Source organism: Poecile atricapillus, unplaced genomic scaffold (genome assembly GCF_030490865.1).
Source record: "Poecile atricapillus isolate bPoeAtr1 unplaced genomic scaffold, bPoeAtr1.hap1 scaffold_186, whole genome shotgun sequence".
In the NCBI taxonomy this organism is placed as follows: Eukaryota; Metazoa; Chordata; class Aves; order Passeriformes; family Paridae; genus Poecile; species Poecile atricapillus.
Window position 1 is genome coordinate 57,888 of NW_026709023.1, and position 16,363 is coordinate 74,250.

A 16,363-nucleotide genomic window follows, 5' to 3' on the forward strand; every position below is an offset into this window, starting at 1 on the left:
CTGCACCGCCCCCTGTACAGCGAGGACCAATTAGAACGCGGAGTTTTTAGGACTGGCGGGAGCCTCGCCCAATGGGAGCGCGGCGAGGGTTGGCGGGCGGGACGGGTTTCACTGAGCGGGAGCGGCGCCGCCATTTTGGCGCTCGGAAGCGGCGGCGGCGGCGCTCGGGAAGGTCGGAACGTCCGTGAGGGGCGGAACGGGCCCGGCCGGGATGGGGAGGGGCTGACGGGGATGGGAGGGACTCACCGGGAGGGGCGGGACTCACCGGGAGGGGCGGGGCGGAGCGGAACTCCCGGGGCAGTTTGTGAGGGAGGGGGTGTGAGAGCGGGACGCGGGGCTGGGATTCCCACGCTCATTTCTCATGCGGGATTATGCATGTTAATTAGGAGGTGTGGGCTCGCATGTTAATTAGGGGCGGGGTGTGAGGGTGGTCCTGTGTGCTCCTCCTCCCTTGAGCACGGCCCGGTGCTCCCCAGTTCATCCCAGTTCCATCTTTGTTCCCGCCTTGCCTTTCCCAGTTTACCGCAGAACTTTCAAGTCGTTTCTCCCAGTCCATCCCCATCGCTTTCCCCGTTCCTTCAGCCCCCAGTTCCTCCCAGTCTGACCAGTTGCTGCCCTCAGAGGTGCTGCCAGCATGGAGTACGAGCGCAGGTAGGGGAGGGGAACCTGAGGATCCCCAAAACCTGGGACTGAGGGGGGAAAAACATCCGGGGAGCTCCTGAGGACCCCCATGAGAATAAATTACATATTTTGGGGAGGTGACACCAGGGAATTTGGGGATATTTGGCAATGCTGTGGTGGGGGGTGATGGCATTTGGGGACCACCAAGGGCAGGGGGGGCTTTGGGGACCCCCAGAAGGTGAAAGGAGCCATTTGGGGACCCCACGAGGGTGAAAGGAACAATTTGGGGACCCCCAGAAAGTGAAAGGAACCATTTGGGGACCTGAGAAGGTGAAAGGAGCCATTTGGGGACCCCCAGAAGGTGAAAGAAGCCATTTGGGGACCCCAGAAGGTGAAAGGAACAATTTGGGGACCCCACGAGGGTGAAAGGAACCATTTGGGGACCCCCAGAGGGTGAAAGGAACAATTTGGGGACCCCACGAGGGTGAAAGGAGCCATTTGGGGACCCCCAGAAGGTGAAAGGAGCCATTTGGGGACCCCCACGAGGGTGAAAGGAGCCATTTGGGGACCCCCAGAATGTGAAAGGAGCCATTTGGGGACCCCCAGAAGGTGAAAGGAGCCATTTGGGGACCCCAGAAGGTGAAAGGAGCCATTTGGGGACCCCACGAGGGTGAAAGGAACCATTTGGGGACCCCAGAAGGTGAAAGGAACCATTTGGGGACCCAGTGAAGGTGAAAGGAGCCATTTGGGGACCCCACGAGGGTGAAAGGAACCATTTGGGGACCCCAGGAGGGTGAAAGGAGCCATTTGGGGACCCCCAGAGGTGAAAGGAGCCATTTGGGGACCCCCAGAGGTGAAAGGAGCCATTTGGGGACCCCCAGAAGGTGAAAGGAACAATTTGGGGACCCCCAGAAGGTGAAAGGAACCATTTGGGGACCCTGTGAAGGTGAAAGGAGCCATTTGGGGACCCCCACGAGGGTGAAAGGAACAATTTGAGGACCCCCAGAAGGTGAAAGGAGCCTGAAAGGAGCCATTTGGGGACCCCACGAGGGTGAAAGGAACAATTTGGGGACCCCACGAGGGTGAAAGGAGCCATTTGGGGACCCCAGAGGGTGAAAGGAACAATTTGGGGACCCCCAGAAGGTGAAAGGAGCCATTTGGGGACCCCCAGGAGGTGAAAGGAGCCATTTGGGGACCCCAGGAGGGTGAAAGGAACCATTTGGGGACCCCCAGAAGGTGAAAGGAGCAATTTGGGGACCCCAGAAAGTGAAAGGAGCCATTTGGGGACCCCCAGAAGGTGAAAGGAGCCATTTGGGGACCCCCACGAGGGTGAAAGGAGCCATTTGGGGACCCCCAGAGGGTGAAAGGAGCCATTTGGGGACCCCCAGAAGGTGAAAGGAGCCATTTGGGGACCCCCACGAGGGTGAAAGGAACCATTTGGGGAACCCAGAGGGTGAAAGGAACCATTTGGGGAACCCAGAAGGTGAAAGGAGCCATTTGGGGACCCCAGGAGGGTGAAAGGAACAATTTGGGGACCCCAGGAGGTGAAAGGAACAATTTGGGGACACCCACGAGGGTGAAAGGAGCCATTTGGGGACCCCAGAAGGTGAAAGGAACAATTTGGGGACCCCCAGAAGGTGAAAGGAGCCATTTGGGGACCCCAGAAGGTGAAAGGAACCATTTGGGGACCCCAGAAGGTGAAAGGAACAATTTGGGGACCCCCAGAAGGTGAAAGGAGCCATTTGGGTACCCCAGAAGGTGAAAGGAGCCATTTGGGGACCCCCAGAAGGTGAAAGGAGCCATTTGGGGACCCCAGAAGGTGAAAGGAACAATTTGGGGACCCCAGAAGGTGAAAGGAACAATTTGGGGACCCCCAGAGGGTGAAAGGAACAATTTGGGGACCCCCAGAGGGTGAAAGGAGCCATTTGGGGACCCCAGAGGGTGAAAGGAGCCATTTGGGGACCCCAGAGGGTGAAAGGAGCCATTTGGGGACCTGAGAGGGTGAAAGGAGCCATTTGGGGACCCCCAGAAGGTGAAAGGAACAATTTGGGGACCCCCAGAAGGTGAAAGGAGCCATTTGGGGACCCCCACGAGGGTGAAAGGAGCCATTTGGGGACCCCAGAAGGTGAAAGGAGCCATTTGGGGACCCCAGAAGGTGAAAGGAGCCATTTGGGGACCCTGTGAAGGTGAAAGGAGCCATTTGGGGACCCCCATGAGGGTGAAAGGAGCCATTTGGGGACCCCATGAGGGTGAAAGGAGCCATTTGGGGACCCCCAGGAGGTGAAAGGAACAATTTGGGGACCCTGAGAAGGTGAAAGGAACAATTTGGGTACCCCAGAAGGTGAAAGGAACAATTTGGGGACCCCACGAGGGTGAAAGGAACAATTTGGGGACCCCCAGAAGGTGAAAGGAGCCATTTGGGGACCCTGTGAAGGTGAAAGGAGCCATTTGGGGACCCCAGAAGGTGAAAGGAACAATTTGGGGACCCCCAGAAGGTGAAAGGAACAATTTGGGGACCCCACGAGGGTGAAAGGAGCCATTTGGGGACCCCATGAAGGTGAAAGGAACAATTTGGGGACCCCCAGAAGGTGAAAGGAACAATTTGGGGACCTGAGAGGGTGAAAGGAGCCATTTGGGGACCCCACGAGGGTGAAAGGAACCATTTGGGGACCCCCAGAGGGTGAAAGGAACCATTTGGGGACCCCCAGAAGGTGAAAGGAACCATTTGGGGACCCCCAGAAGGTGAAAGGAGCCATTTGGGGACCCCAGAAAGTGAAAGGAACCATTTGGGGACCCCCAGAGGGTGAAAGGAGCCATTTGGGGACCCCCAGAAGGTGAAAGGAACCATTTGGGGACCCCCAGAAGGTGAAAGGAGCCATTTGGGGACCCCCAGAAGGTGAAAGGAACCATTTGGGGACCCCCATGAGGGTGAAAGGAGCCATTTGGGGACCCCAGGAGGTGAAAGGAACAATTTGGGGACACCCACGAGGGTGAAAGGAACCATTTGGGGACCCCAGAAGGTGAAAGGAACAATTTGGGGACCCCCAGAAAGTGAAAGGAGCCATTTGGGGACCCCACGAGGGTGAAAGGAGCCATTTGGGGACCCCCAGAAGGTGAAAGGAACCGTTTGGGGACCCCCAGAGGGTGAAAGGAACCATTTGGGGACCCCCAGAAGGTGAAAGGAACCATTTGGGGACCCCCAGAAGGTGAAAGGAGCCATTTGGGGACCCCAAGAGGGTGAAAGGAACAATTTGGGGACCCCCAGAAGGTGAAAGGAGCCATTTGGGGACCCCATGAGGGTGAAAGGAACAATTTGGGGACCCCCAGAAGGTGAAAGGAACAATTTGGGGACCCCCAGAAGGTGAAAGGAGCCATTTGGGGACCCCAGAAGGTGAAAGGAACCATTTGGGGACCCCACGAGGGTGAAAGGAACAATTTGGGGACCCCGTGAAGGTGAAAGGAACAATTTGGGGACCCCCAGAGGGTGAAAGGAGCCATTTGGGGACCCCAGAAGGTGAAAGGAACAATTTGGGGACCCCGTGAAGGTGAAAGGAGCCATTTGGGGACCCCCATGAGGGTGAAAGGAACCATTTGGGGACCCCCAGAAGGTGAAAGGAACCATTTGGGGACCCCAGAAGGTGAAAGGAGCCATTTGGGGACCCTGTGAAGGTGAAAGGAGCCATTTGGGGACCCCCAGAGTGTGAAAGGAACCATTTGGGGACCCCATGAGGGTGAAAAGAGCCATTTGGGGACCCCCAGAAGGTGAAAGGAGCCATTTGGGGACCCCATGAAGGTGAAAGGAACAATTTGGGGACCCCAGAAGGTGAAAGGAGCCATTTGGGGACCCCAGGAGGGTGAAAGGAACAATTTGGGGACCCCAGAAGGTGAAAGGAGCCATTTGGGGACCCCCATGAGGGTGAAAGGAACCATTTGGGGACCCCCAGAGGGTGAAAGGAGCCATTTGGGGACCCCCAGAGGGTGAAAGGAACAATTTGGGGACACCCACGAGGGTGAAAGGAACCATTTGGGGACCCCCAGAAGGTTTGGGGTGCACAGCTGACCCCATCTCCTCTCCAGGGGTGGCCGTGGGGACCGCACGGGGCGTTACGGGGGTGCCCCACCCCTCTCCGAGGACGGCTCCCGCAGCCAGCGCGATCACGACTATCGCGACATGGATTATCGCGGCTACGGGGGACCCCCGGAGGGACCCCCCGCTGCCGGGACCCCCCCTCAGGTGAGCCACTGTCTCATTACAGACCTTAAATTTGGGGTTTTTTTTCCCTTTGAGCTGAAGATTGATGAGAGTGAGGTAATTTCCCCTCGTTTGGTTTCAGTTGTTCGTTCTTTTCTCATCAGCATTACAAGGTACAAGGGCCTGTATGCACTATGATAGAAAAAGAGTAAAATGATTAAAAAAGATCCTTTTCAAGGTTTTTTATAAGTCCATTCACCCAATTAACAAAAGCCAATTAAATTATTGTTCTTAGTGACCCAGTAACCCAACACCTGTGCCCTGCACTGTGACATTTTTTACCCAATCACTTAAAACCACCCAAAAACCCCCAGGAGAAGAACGTGAGGAAGAGAGAGGAAGAACAAGAGACACCACTCTGAATTTTCCATCTTGTCTCCTGTTCTCTAAACTGCTTTTTCACCCAGTGATTTAAGAAACTTTTTAATCTACACACACGATTTTTTAATGTAAATTTATCATTTGTTTTCATGTATCACCATGGAAACACACTCATGAATTTTATATTATGTGAAATTTGGTGTTTGTTTGGATTCTAGAACTAAAGAATTAGAAACAAGAGCACACACTCTGTGTCTCAGGCTCCAACACGCCGGCTGCCGGGGAGGGCTCACCCCACGGCGGGTGGGCACCGAGCCCCCTCCCACTCATCCCTCCCTCCCTCCCCTCCCCTCCCCCAGGCCTCCTACGAGAACTCAGAGCCCCCCCGGAAACGGGAGCAGCCCCGGGAGCCTCCCCGGGACCCCCCGGCGCTGCCGTTCGGCGCCGACGGCGATTACCGGGACCAGGATTACCGGGAGGGCGCCGAGGAGGAGCCGAGGGCCAGCACCATCGTCATGCTCCGCATGCTGCCCCAGGCGGCCACCGAGAACGACGTGAGCCACGCCCTCTTTGGCCACGCCCCTTTTGGGGAAGGCTCCGCCCCTTTTACTGGGATAGCCCCACCCCCTTCAGCCATGGCCACACCCCTTTTGGAAAGGCTCCGCCCCTTTATCTGGGATAGCCCCACCCCCTTCAGCCATAGCCCATTTCCTTCTGGGATGGCCACGCCCCCTTTTGGAAAGGCTCCGCCCCTTTTCCTGGGATAGCCCCACCCCCTTCAGCCACAGCCCATTTCCTTCTGGGATGGCCACGCCCCTTTTGGAAAGGCTCCTCCCCCTTTCCTGGGATAGCCCCGCCCCAGCTGTTCAAATCGAGGGTGGCCCCGCCCCCTTATGCCAGAGCCAATTCACTTCTGGGATGGCCACGCCCCCTTTTGGGGAGGCCCCACCCCTTTATCTGGGATAGCCCCACCCCCTTCAGCCATAGCCACGCCCTTCTGGGATGGCCACACCCCCTTTGGGGAAAGGCTCCACCCCTTTTCCTGGGATAGCCCTGCCCCCTTCAGCCATAGCCCATTTCCTTCTGGGATGGCCACGCCCCCTTTTTGGGAAGGCTCCGCCCCTTTCCTGGGATAGCCCCACCCCCTTCAGCCACAGCCCATTTGCTTCTGGGATGGCCACGCCCCTTTTGGAAAGGCTCCTCCCCTTTTCCTGGGATAGCCCCGCCCCAGCTGTTCAAATCGAGGGTGGCCCCGCCCCCTTATGCCAGAGCCAATTCCTTTCTGTGGTGGCCACGCCCCCTTTTGGGGAGGCCCCGCCCCTTTCCTGGGAGAGCCCCACCCCCTTCAGCCATAGCCACGCCCTCTTTGGCCACGCCCCTTTTGGGGAAAGGCTCCGCCCCTTTTCCTGGGATAGCCCCGCCCCCTTCAGCCATAGCCCATTTCCTTCTGGGATGGCCACACCCCTTTTTTTGAAAGGCTCCACCCCTTTTCCGGGTATAGCCACACCCCCTTAGCATTAGCCACGCCCTTCTGGGATGGCCACGCCCCCTTTTTGGGGGGCCCCCGCCCCTTTATCTGGGACATTTGGGGGCTCTCAGGTGAAGAGGCTCAGGTGGGGTTTGAGGTGTACCCAGCCCTGGGTGCTCCCAGGTGTCCTCTGGGGTGTCGCCAGGTGACCCAGCCCTGTCCCCAGGTGTCCCCAGGTGTCCCAGTCCTGTCCCCGGGTGTCCCCAGGTGACCCAGCCCTGTCCCCGGGTGTCCGCAGGGATCCCAGTCCTGTCCCCAGGTATCCCCAGGTGTCCCCTGGTGACCCAGCCCTGTCCCCAGGTGTCCCCAGGTGTCCCCAGGTGACCCAGCCCTGTCCCCAGGTATCCCCAGGTGTCCCCAGGTGTCCCCAGGTGACCCAGCCCTGTCCCCACAGATCCGGGCGCAGCTGCAGGCGCAGGGGGTGCAGCCCCGTGAGGTGCGGCTGATGCGCAACAAATCCTCAGGTGAGCCTCACCTGGGCCCTCCCTGCACATCTGGATCCTCCTTGCACATCTGGACCCTCCCCTGCACATCTGGGCTCCACCCCCTGCACATCTGGATCCTCCCTGCACACCTGGGCCCTCCCCTGCACACCTGGGCCCCCCACTCCTCCCTCCTGGCGTCCTTTGGGGTGGGGGGCACCCCGAACCCTCGTGGGGGGGGGCTTTACCTGTTCCAGGGGTACCCAGGGGGGCTGGGCTGGTCCTGAGGGGGCACCTGGGGGTCTCTGTCACCTTCTCTGGGGCACCCAGGGGTGCTGGTCCTGTCCCGAGGGGCACCTGAGAGCGTTTCTGCCAGGCTCAGGGGGCACCCAGGGGTGTTTGTCACCTTTTTTGGGCACCCAGGGGTGCTTGTGCCAGGCTCAGGGGGCACCCAGGGGTGTCTGTCGCTTTCTCAGGAGCACCCAGGGGTGCTGATCCCATCTTTAGGGGCACCCAGGGGTGCTGATCCCATCTTTAGGGGCACCCAGGGGTGCTGATCCCATCCCTCACGGCACCCAGGGGTGCTGTTCCCATCTTTAGGAGCACCCAGGGGTGCTGTTCCCATCTTTAGGAGCACCCAGGGGTGCTGATCCTGTCCCCAGGGACACCCAGGGGTGTCCGTCCCCTCCCCAGGAGCACCCAGGGGTGCTGATCCCATCTTTAGGAGCACCCAGGGGTGCTGGTCCTGTCCCTAGGGGCACCCAGGGGTGCCAGTCCCATCTTTAGGAGCACCCAGGGGTGCTGATCCCATTCCTCACGGCACCCAGGGGTGCTGATCCCATCTTTAGGGGCACCCAGGGGTGCCAGTCCCAGCTTTAGGAGCACCCAGGGGTGCTGATCCTGTCCCCAGGAGCACCCAGGGGTGCTGATCCTGTCCCCAGGAGCACCCAGGGGTGCTGATCCTGTCTTTAGGAGCACCCAGGGGTGCTGATCCTGTCTTTAGGGGCACCCAGGGGTGCCAGGTTTGTTCTCGGGGGCACCCAGGGGTGCTGGTCCCATCTTTGGGGGCACCCAGAGGTGCTCATCCCTTTCCCAGGGGCACCCAGGGGTGCTGGTCCTGTCCCCAGGGGCACCCAGGGGTGTCTGTTCCCCCCTCAGGGGCACCCAGGGGTGCTCATCCTTTCCCCAGGGACACCCAGGGGTGTCTGTCCCCCCTTAGGAGCACCCAGGGGTGCTGGTCCTGTCTTTAGGGGCACCCAGGGGTGCTGCACCAGATTTGGGGGGCACCCAGGGGTGCCAGGACCTTCCTTAAGGGCACCCAGGGGTGCCAGATCCAAAGGCAGGGGCACTGTCCCTGTCCCCAGGAGCACCCAGGGGTGCCAGAACCTTCCCTAGAAGCACCCAGGGGTGCTGCACCAGGCTCGGGGGGCACCCAGGGGTGCCAGAACCTTCTCCAGGAGCACCCAGGGGTGCTGGTCCCATCTCAAGGAGCACCCAGGGGTGCCAGAACCTTCTTTAGGAGCACCCAGGGGTGCCAGAACCTTCTCCAGGAGCACCCAGGGGTGCTGGTCCCATCTCAAGGAGCACCCAGGGGTGCTGTCCTTGTCCCCAGGAGCACCCAGGGGTGCCAGAACCTTCTTTAGGAGCACCCAGGGGTGCCAGAACCTTCCCTAGGAGCACCCAGGGGTGCCAGAACCTTCTTTAGGAGCACCCAGGGGTGCCAGAACCTTCCCTAGGAGCACCCAGGGGTGCCAGAACCTTCTTTAGGAGCACCCAGGGGTGCTGATCCCTGTCCCCAGGAGCACCCAGGGGTGCCAGAACCTTCTTTAGGAGCACCCAGGGGTGCCAGAACCTTCCCTAGGAGCACCCAGGGGTGCTGATCCCTGTCCCCAGGAGCACTCAGGGGTGCCAGAACCTTCTCCAGGAGCACCCAGGGGTGCCAGAACCTTCTCCAGGAGCACCCAGGGGTGCCAGAACCTTCCCCAGGACCCCCCGAGACCCTCGAGGGGCACCAGGAGCACCTGCAGGGCCTCACCTCCAGCGTCCCTGAAAGGGTCCCGGCACCACCCACGGGTGCCCCTCCCCATCCCAGGGGGTCCCCGGGGAGGTGTGGGGGGAGGGGGGGGTCCCAGCAGCACCCATGGGTGCTCCCCCACCCCCAGCACCCCGACACCCCCGGCCCATTTCCAGGTCAGAGCCGAGGATTCGCCTTCGTGGAATTCCATCACGTGCAGGAGGCGGCCAGGTGGATGGAGGCCAACCAGGTGGGGGAGGGGCAGGGGTGGGGGAGGGGCAGGGGTGGGGGAGGGGCACCCAAAAGGGGAGGGGCAACAGAAGGTGGGAGGGGCAACAAAAGGGGAGGGGCAACAAAAGGGGAGGGGCAACAAAAGGGGGGAGGGGCAACAAAAGGGGAGGGGCAAAAAAGGGGGGACAAAAAAGGGGGAGGGGCAACAAAAGGGGGAGGGGCAGCAGAAGGGGGAGGGGCAGCAGAAGGGGGAGGGGCAACAGAAGGGGGAGGGGCAGCAGAAGGGGGAGGGGCAACAAAAGGGGGCGGGGGCTGGAGCAGATGGGGGAGGGGTCTCTGGGGGTTTAGTGGTCTGGACCGGTTTGTACTGGGGGTTACTGGTTTGTATTGGGGGTTACTGGTTTGTACTGGGTGTTAGTGGTTCGTACTGGGCGTTACTGGTTTGTAGTGGGTGTTACTGGTTTGTACTGGGCATTACTGGTCTGTACTGGATGTTACTGGTTTGTACTGGGTGTTAGCAGTTCATACTGGGGGTTGCTGGTCTGTACTGGGCATTACTGGTCTGTACTGGGCATTACTGGTCTGTACTGGGTGTTACTGGTTTGTACTGGGGGTTGCTGGTTTGTACTGGTCCGTGCGGATCTGTGCCGGTCTGCATTGGTCTCTATTGGTTTGTACTGGTCTCTACTGGTTTGTATTGATCTACACCGGTTTGTACCGGTCTGTACTGGTTTGTACTGGTCTGTACCAGTTTGTACCGGTCTCTACTGGTTGGTATTGGTCTACATCAGTTTGTACTGGTCTGTGCTGGTTTGTATTGGTCTGTACTGGGTTGTACTGGTCTTTACTGGTTTGTTCCTGTTTGTACCAGTCTGTACTGGTCTGTAATGGTTTCTGCTGGTCCGTACTGGTTCGTACCAGTCTGTACCGGTCTGTACTGGTCTGTACTGGTGGCCATGTGGAGCTCTGCTCCATCCCCGCAGTGGGGGATGGGCACGGGGGCCGTGTGCAACTCCCAGTGCTCCCAGTCCGAGCTGCTGGTGCTGCTGGTGCCCCCCAGATTCACATCCCGGTGCCCCCCTGGTGGCCCCCAGATTCCAGCTCTGGTGCCCCCCTGGTGCCCCCCAGATTCCAGCTCTGGTGCCCCCCAAATTCCAGCCCTGGTGCCCCCCTGGTGCCCCCCAAATTCACATCCCAGTGCCCCCCTGGTGCCCCCCAGATTCCAGCTCTGGTGCCCCCCAAATCCAGCTCTGGTGCCCCCCCAGATTTGTGTCCTGGTGTCCCCCTGGTGCCCCCCAAATTCCAGCTCTGGTGCCCCCCAAATTCCACCTCTGGTGCCCCCCGAATTCCAGCTCTGGTGTCCCCCTTGTACCCCCCAAATTCCAGCTCTGGTGCCCCCCGAATTCCAACCCTGGTGCCCCCCAGATTTGTGTCCTGGTGCCCCCCAAATTCCACCTCTGGTGCCCCCCAAATTCCAGCTCTGGTGCCCCCCTGGTGCCCCTCGAACTGAGCCCTCCCTGTGCCCCCCTGACCCCCCCTGTGCCCCCCCCGTGACCTCTGACCCCCCTGTGACCCCCCTGTGACCTCTGACCCCCCGTGACCCTCCTGTGACCTCTGACCCCCCTGTGACCCCCCTGTGACCTCTGACCCCCCTGTGACCCCTGTGACCTCTGACCCCCCGTGACCCCCCTGTGACCTCTGACCCCCCTGACCCCCCTGTGCCCCCCAGGCCGGGCTGACCCTCCTGGGGCACCGCGTGTCCCTGCACTACAGCGACCCCAAACCCAAAATCAACGAGGACTGGCTGTGTGCTAAGGTGGGGACACTGGGGGGGACTGGGAGGGACTGGGAGGGACTGGGAGGGGACTGGGGGGCACTGGGGGGGGATTGGGGGGCACTGGGAGGGGACTGGGGGGCACTGGGAGGGGAATGAGGGGCACTGGGAGGGGATTGGGGGGCACTAGGAGGGGATTGGGGGGCACTGGGAGGGACTGGGGGGCACTGGGAGGGGAATGAGGGGCACTGGGGGGGGATTGGGGGGCACTGGGAGGGGACTGGGGGGCACTGGGAGGGGATTGAGGGGCACTGGGAGGGACTGGGGGGCACTGGGAGGGGACTGGGGGGCACTGGGAGGGGACTGGGTGGGACTGGGAGGGGACTGGGTGGGACTGGGAGGGGATTGGGGGGCACTGGGAGGCACTGGGAGGGGAATGGGGGGCACTGGGGGGGACTGGGAGGAACTGGGGGGCACTGGGAGGGGACTGGGAGGGACTGGGGGGCACTGGGAGGGGACTGGGGGGCACTGGGAGGGGACTGGGGGGGACTGGGGGGCACTGGGAATTCCTGAAGTGATTCTGGGAGGGTTTTGGGCTGCTGAGGTTTTGGGGTTCCCAGTTTGGGATGTGATAATTTTGGGGTGTGATAATTTTTGGGGTTCCCAGTTTGGGGTGTGATAATTTGGGATGTGATAATTTGTGGTGTGGTAATTTTGGGGTTCCCAGTTTGGGGTGTTGTGGTTTGGGGTGTGATAATTTGGGGTGTAATAATTTGAGGTGTGATAATTTGGGGTGTTGTAGTTTGGGGTGTGATAATTTTGGGGTGTGATAATTTTTGGGGTTCCCAGTTTTGGGTGTGATAATTTTGGGCTGTGATAATTTGGGCTGTGATAATTTCGGGGTGCTGAGGTTTTGGGGTTCCCAGTTTAGGGTGTGATAATTTTTGGGGTTCCCAGTTTGGGGTGTGATAATTTTTGGGGTTCCCAGTGCGGGGTGCAGAACTTCAAGCGACGCGAGAAATGTTTCAAATGCGGCGTCCCCAAAGCCGGTGAGTGACCCCAAAACCCCAGGATTTCACCCCAAAACTTGGGGGGGATCCCCCCTAAAATCCCCTAAACTCACCCCAAATATTGGGGTGCTCCCAACACCCGGGGGGTCCCCTGGTTTGGGGGTTTTTGGGGGGTTTCAAACTCTGATTTTGGAGTTTTTTAGTGTTTATTTGGGTTTTTTTGGGGGGGTTCTATCACTGATTTTGGGATTTTGTGGGGGATTTTCAATCCCTGATTTTGGAGATTTTTGGGGGGTTTCAATCCTTGATTTTGGATTTTTTTGGGGGGAGTTAAATCCCTTTTTTTGGGGGGTTTCAATCTGATTTTGGGGTTTTTTGGGGGGTTTCAATCCTTGATTTTGGGGCTTTTTTTAGGGGATTTTCAGTTTCTGATTTTGGGGTTTATTTTAGGGTTCAATTCCTAATTTTGGGGTTTATTTGGAGGGATTTTTTTGGGTTTCAATCCCTGATTTTGGGGTTTTTTTGGGGGTTTCAATCTCTGGGGTTTGTTGGGGTTTATTTGGAGTAATTTTTTTGGGTTTCAGTCCCTGATTTTGGGGGTTTATTTTGGTTTCAATCCCTGATTTTGGGGTTTATTTTGGTTTTAATCTCTGATTTTGGGTTTTTTTTGTGTTTCAATCCCTGATTTTGGGTTTTTTTGTGGGGGTTTTAATCTCTGATTTTAGGTTTATTTTGGGGTTTATTTGGAGGGATTTTTTTGGGTTTCAATCTCTGATTTTGGGGTTTATTTTGGTTTCAATCCCTGATTTTGGGGTTTATTTTGGTTTCAATCCCTGATTTTGGGTTTTTTTTTGTTTTAATCCCCGATTTTGGATTTTTTTTGTGTTTCAATCCCTGATTTTGGGGTTTTTTTGGTTTCAATCTCTGATTTTGGGGTTTATTTTGGTTTCAATCCCTGATTTTGGGGTTTTTTTGGTTTCAATCCCTGATTTTGGGGTTTTTTTTGGTTTCAATCCCCGATTTTGGGGTTTATTTTAGGATTCAATTCCTAATTTTGGGGTTTATTTGGAGGAATTTTTTTTGGTTTCAATCCCTGATTTTGGGGTTTTTTTTGGTTTCAATCTCTGATTTTGGGGTTTATTTTGGTTTCAATCCCTGATTTTGGGGTTTATTTTGGTTTCAATCCCTGATTTTGGGGTTTATTTTGGTTTCAATCCCTGATTTTGGATTTTTTTTGTGTTTCAATCCCCAATTTTGGGGTTTATTTTAGGGTTCAATCCCTGATTTTGGGGTTTATTTTGGTTTCAATCTCTGATTTTGGGTTTTTTTGTGTTTCAATCCCTGATTTTGGGTTTTTTGTGGTTCAATCCCTGATTTTGGGGTTTTTTTGTGGGGGTTTTAATCTCTGGTTTTAGGTTTCTTTTGGGGTTTATTTGGAGGAATTTTTTTGGGTTTCAATCTCTGATTTTGGGGTTTATTTTGGTTTCAATCCCTGATTTTGGATTTTTTTTTGTGTTTCAATCCCTGATTTTGGGGTTTTTTTGGTTTCAATCCCTGATTTTGGGGTTTTTTTGGTTTCAATCCCTGATTTTGGGGTTTATTTTGGTTTCAATCCCTGATTTTGGATTTTTTTTGTGTTTCAATCCCCAATTTTGGGGTTTATTTTAGGGTTCAATCCCTGATTTTGGGGTTTATTTTGGTTTCAATCTCTGATTTTGGGTTTTTTTTGTGTTTCAATCCCTGATTTTGGGTTTTTTTGTGGTTCAATCCCTAATTTTGGGGGTTTTTTTGTGGGGGTTTTAATCTCTGATTTTAGGTTTATTTTGGGGTTTATTTGGAGGAATTTTTTTGGGTTTCAATCTCTGATTTTGGGGTTTATTTTGGTTTCAATCCCTGATTTTGGATTTTTTTTGTGTTTCAATCCCTGATTTTGGGTTTTTTTTTGTTTCAATCCCCGATTTTGGATTTTTTTTTGTGTTTCAATCTCTGATTTTGGGGGTTTATTTTGGTTTCAATCCCTGATTTTGGGTTTTTTTGGGGTGCAGAGGCCGAGCAGAGGGGTCCGGGGGGTCCCCGTCCGGAGCTGGTGCCGGGGGGGGGAGGGGGGCTCCTGCCCCTCCCCCAACCCTACGGCCCCACCCTTGGGGGGCCCCCAGGGGGGTCCCAGGGGGGCACCGAGCCCGGAGCTGACAACGCCAACGACAGTGAGTGAGGATTTGGGGGGATTTTGGGGAAATTCAGGAATTTTGGGGGAAATTTTGGGGATTTTTAGGGAGGGAGATTTAATTTTTATATTTTTGGGATTTTTTTTTTTTTTGTGGGGTTTTTGGGATTTTTTGAGGTGGGTTGAGAAGTCCTGGGATGGATTTGGGGGGAACTCAGGTGTCCCCAGGTGTCCCCCAGTGTCCCCAGGTGTCTCAGGTGTGTCCCCAGGTGTCCCTAGATGTGTCCAGGTGTGTCCCCAGGTGTCTCAGGTGTGTCCCCAGCTGTCCCCAGCTGTCCCAGGTGTCCCCAGCTGTCCCCAGATGTGTCCAGGTGTGTCCCCAGGTGTCCCCAGGTGTGTCCCCAGCTGTCCCCAGCTGTCCCCAGAGTGTCCCCAGGTGTCCCCAGGTGTGTCCCCAGCTGTCCCCAGCTGTCCCCAGGTGTCCCCAGCTGTCCCAGGTGTCCCCAGAGTGTCCCCAGGTGTCCCCAGGTGTGTCCCCAGCTCTCCCAGGTGTCCCCAGGTGTCCCCAGCTCTCCCCAGGTGTCCCCAGGTGTCCCCAGGTGTGTCCCCAGCTCTCCCCAGGTGTCCCCAGCTCTCCCCAGCTGTCCCCAGGTGTCCCCAGGTGTCCCCAGGTGTGTCCCCAGGTGTGTCCCCAGGTGTCCACAGCTGTCCCAGCTGTCCCCAGGTGTGTCCCCAGGTGTGTCCCAGTTGCCCCCAGTTGCCCCCAGCTGTCCCCAGATGTCCCCAGGTGTCCCCCTGTCCCCACAGCCATCATCCTGCGGAACCTGCACCCCCAAGGAGCAGCCTCGAGTCCATCCTGGCCGCGCTCGCCCCCTTCGCCGCCCTCTCGGCCGCCAACGTCCGCGTCATCAAGGACAGACAGACACAGCTGAACCGCGGCTTCGCCTTCGTGCAGCTCAGCACCATCGTGGTGGGCACTGGGAGCGACTGGGAGGGACTGGGGGGCACTGGGAGGGACTGGTGGGGGACTGGGACAGGATTGGGGGGCACTTGGAGGGACTGGGAGTGGATTTGGGGCCACTGGGACACACTGGGATGTACTGGGAGGGGATTTGGGAGCACTGGGAGGGTACTGGATGCACTGGGATATACTGGGAGGGCACTGGGATGTATTGGGAGGCACTGGGATGTATTGGGAAGGCACTGAGAGGGCACTGGGTGTAACTGGGATGCACTGGGATGTATTGGGAGGGCACTGGGGGTAACTGGGATGCACTGGGAGGGCACTGGGATGCACTGGGATATACTGGGAGGGCACTGGGATGTATTGGGAGGGCACTGGGGGTAACTGGGATGCACTGGGAGGGCACTGGGATGCACTGGGGAGGGGGGGGGCACTGGGAGGCCCCAGGCAGGACCTGGGCAGGCACTGGGACACACTGGGATGCACTGGGAAGGGATTTGGGAGCACTGGGAGGGCACTGGGATGTACTGGGATATACTGGGATGCACTGGGACACACTGGGATGCACTGGGAGGGGATTTGGGAGCACTGGGATGCACTGGGATGCACTGGGACACACTGGGATGCACTGGGAGGGGACTTGGGAGCACTGGGATGCACTGGGAGGGCACTGGGATATACTGGGATGTACTGGGACGCGCTGACGGGCGGGCGGGCGCAGGAAGCGGCGCAGCTGCTGCAGATGCTGCAGGCCCTGCACCCCCCCCTGCACATCGACGGCAAAAGCATCAACGTGGAGTTCGCCAAAGGCTCCAAGAGGTGAGGGGGCGGGGCCTGAGGGGGCGGGGCCCGAGGGGGCGGGGCCGGAGGGGGCGGGGCCTGAGGGGGCGGGGCCTGAGGGGGGCGGGGCCTGGAGGGGCAGGGCAGCACACCTGGGCACCGCCCTGGAGCCGCTGCTGTGCCAGGCCCTGCCCCCAGAACAACACCTGGGGTCAGCCACACCCCTGACCCCACCCCCAGCACACCCAGCACAGGCCACACCCCCAGAGCAACACCCAGCAC

General features: G+C 57.8%; 1 protein-coding gene across 1 annotated transcript; it reads left to right on the forward strand.

Annotated features, from left to right (window-relative positions):
- The first annotated feature begins 11 nt into the window (after nucleotides 1–11).
- On the forward strand, nucleotides 12–16,127 carry LOC131574235 (RNA-binding protein 10-like). The gene is made up of 11 exons (XM_058828660.1): nucleotides 12–172; nucleotides 624–651; nucleotides 4,699–4,855; nucleotides 5,554–5,748; nucleotides 7,117–7,186; nucleotides 9,335–9,408; nucleotides 11,119–11,205; nucleotides 12,152–12,212; nucleotides 14,219–14,377; nucleotides 15,145–15,307; nucleotides 16,023–16,127. The coding sequence occupies exons 2-10, from the start codon at nucleotides 635–637 to the stop codon at nucleotides 15,267–15,269; spliced, it is 945 nt and encodes a 314-aa protein (XP_058684643.1). The 5' UTR covers nucleotides 12–172; nucleotides 624–634; the 3' UTR covers nucleotides 15,270–15,307; nucleotides 16,023–16,127.
- Nucleotides 16,128–16,363: the final 236 nt, after the last annotated feature.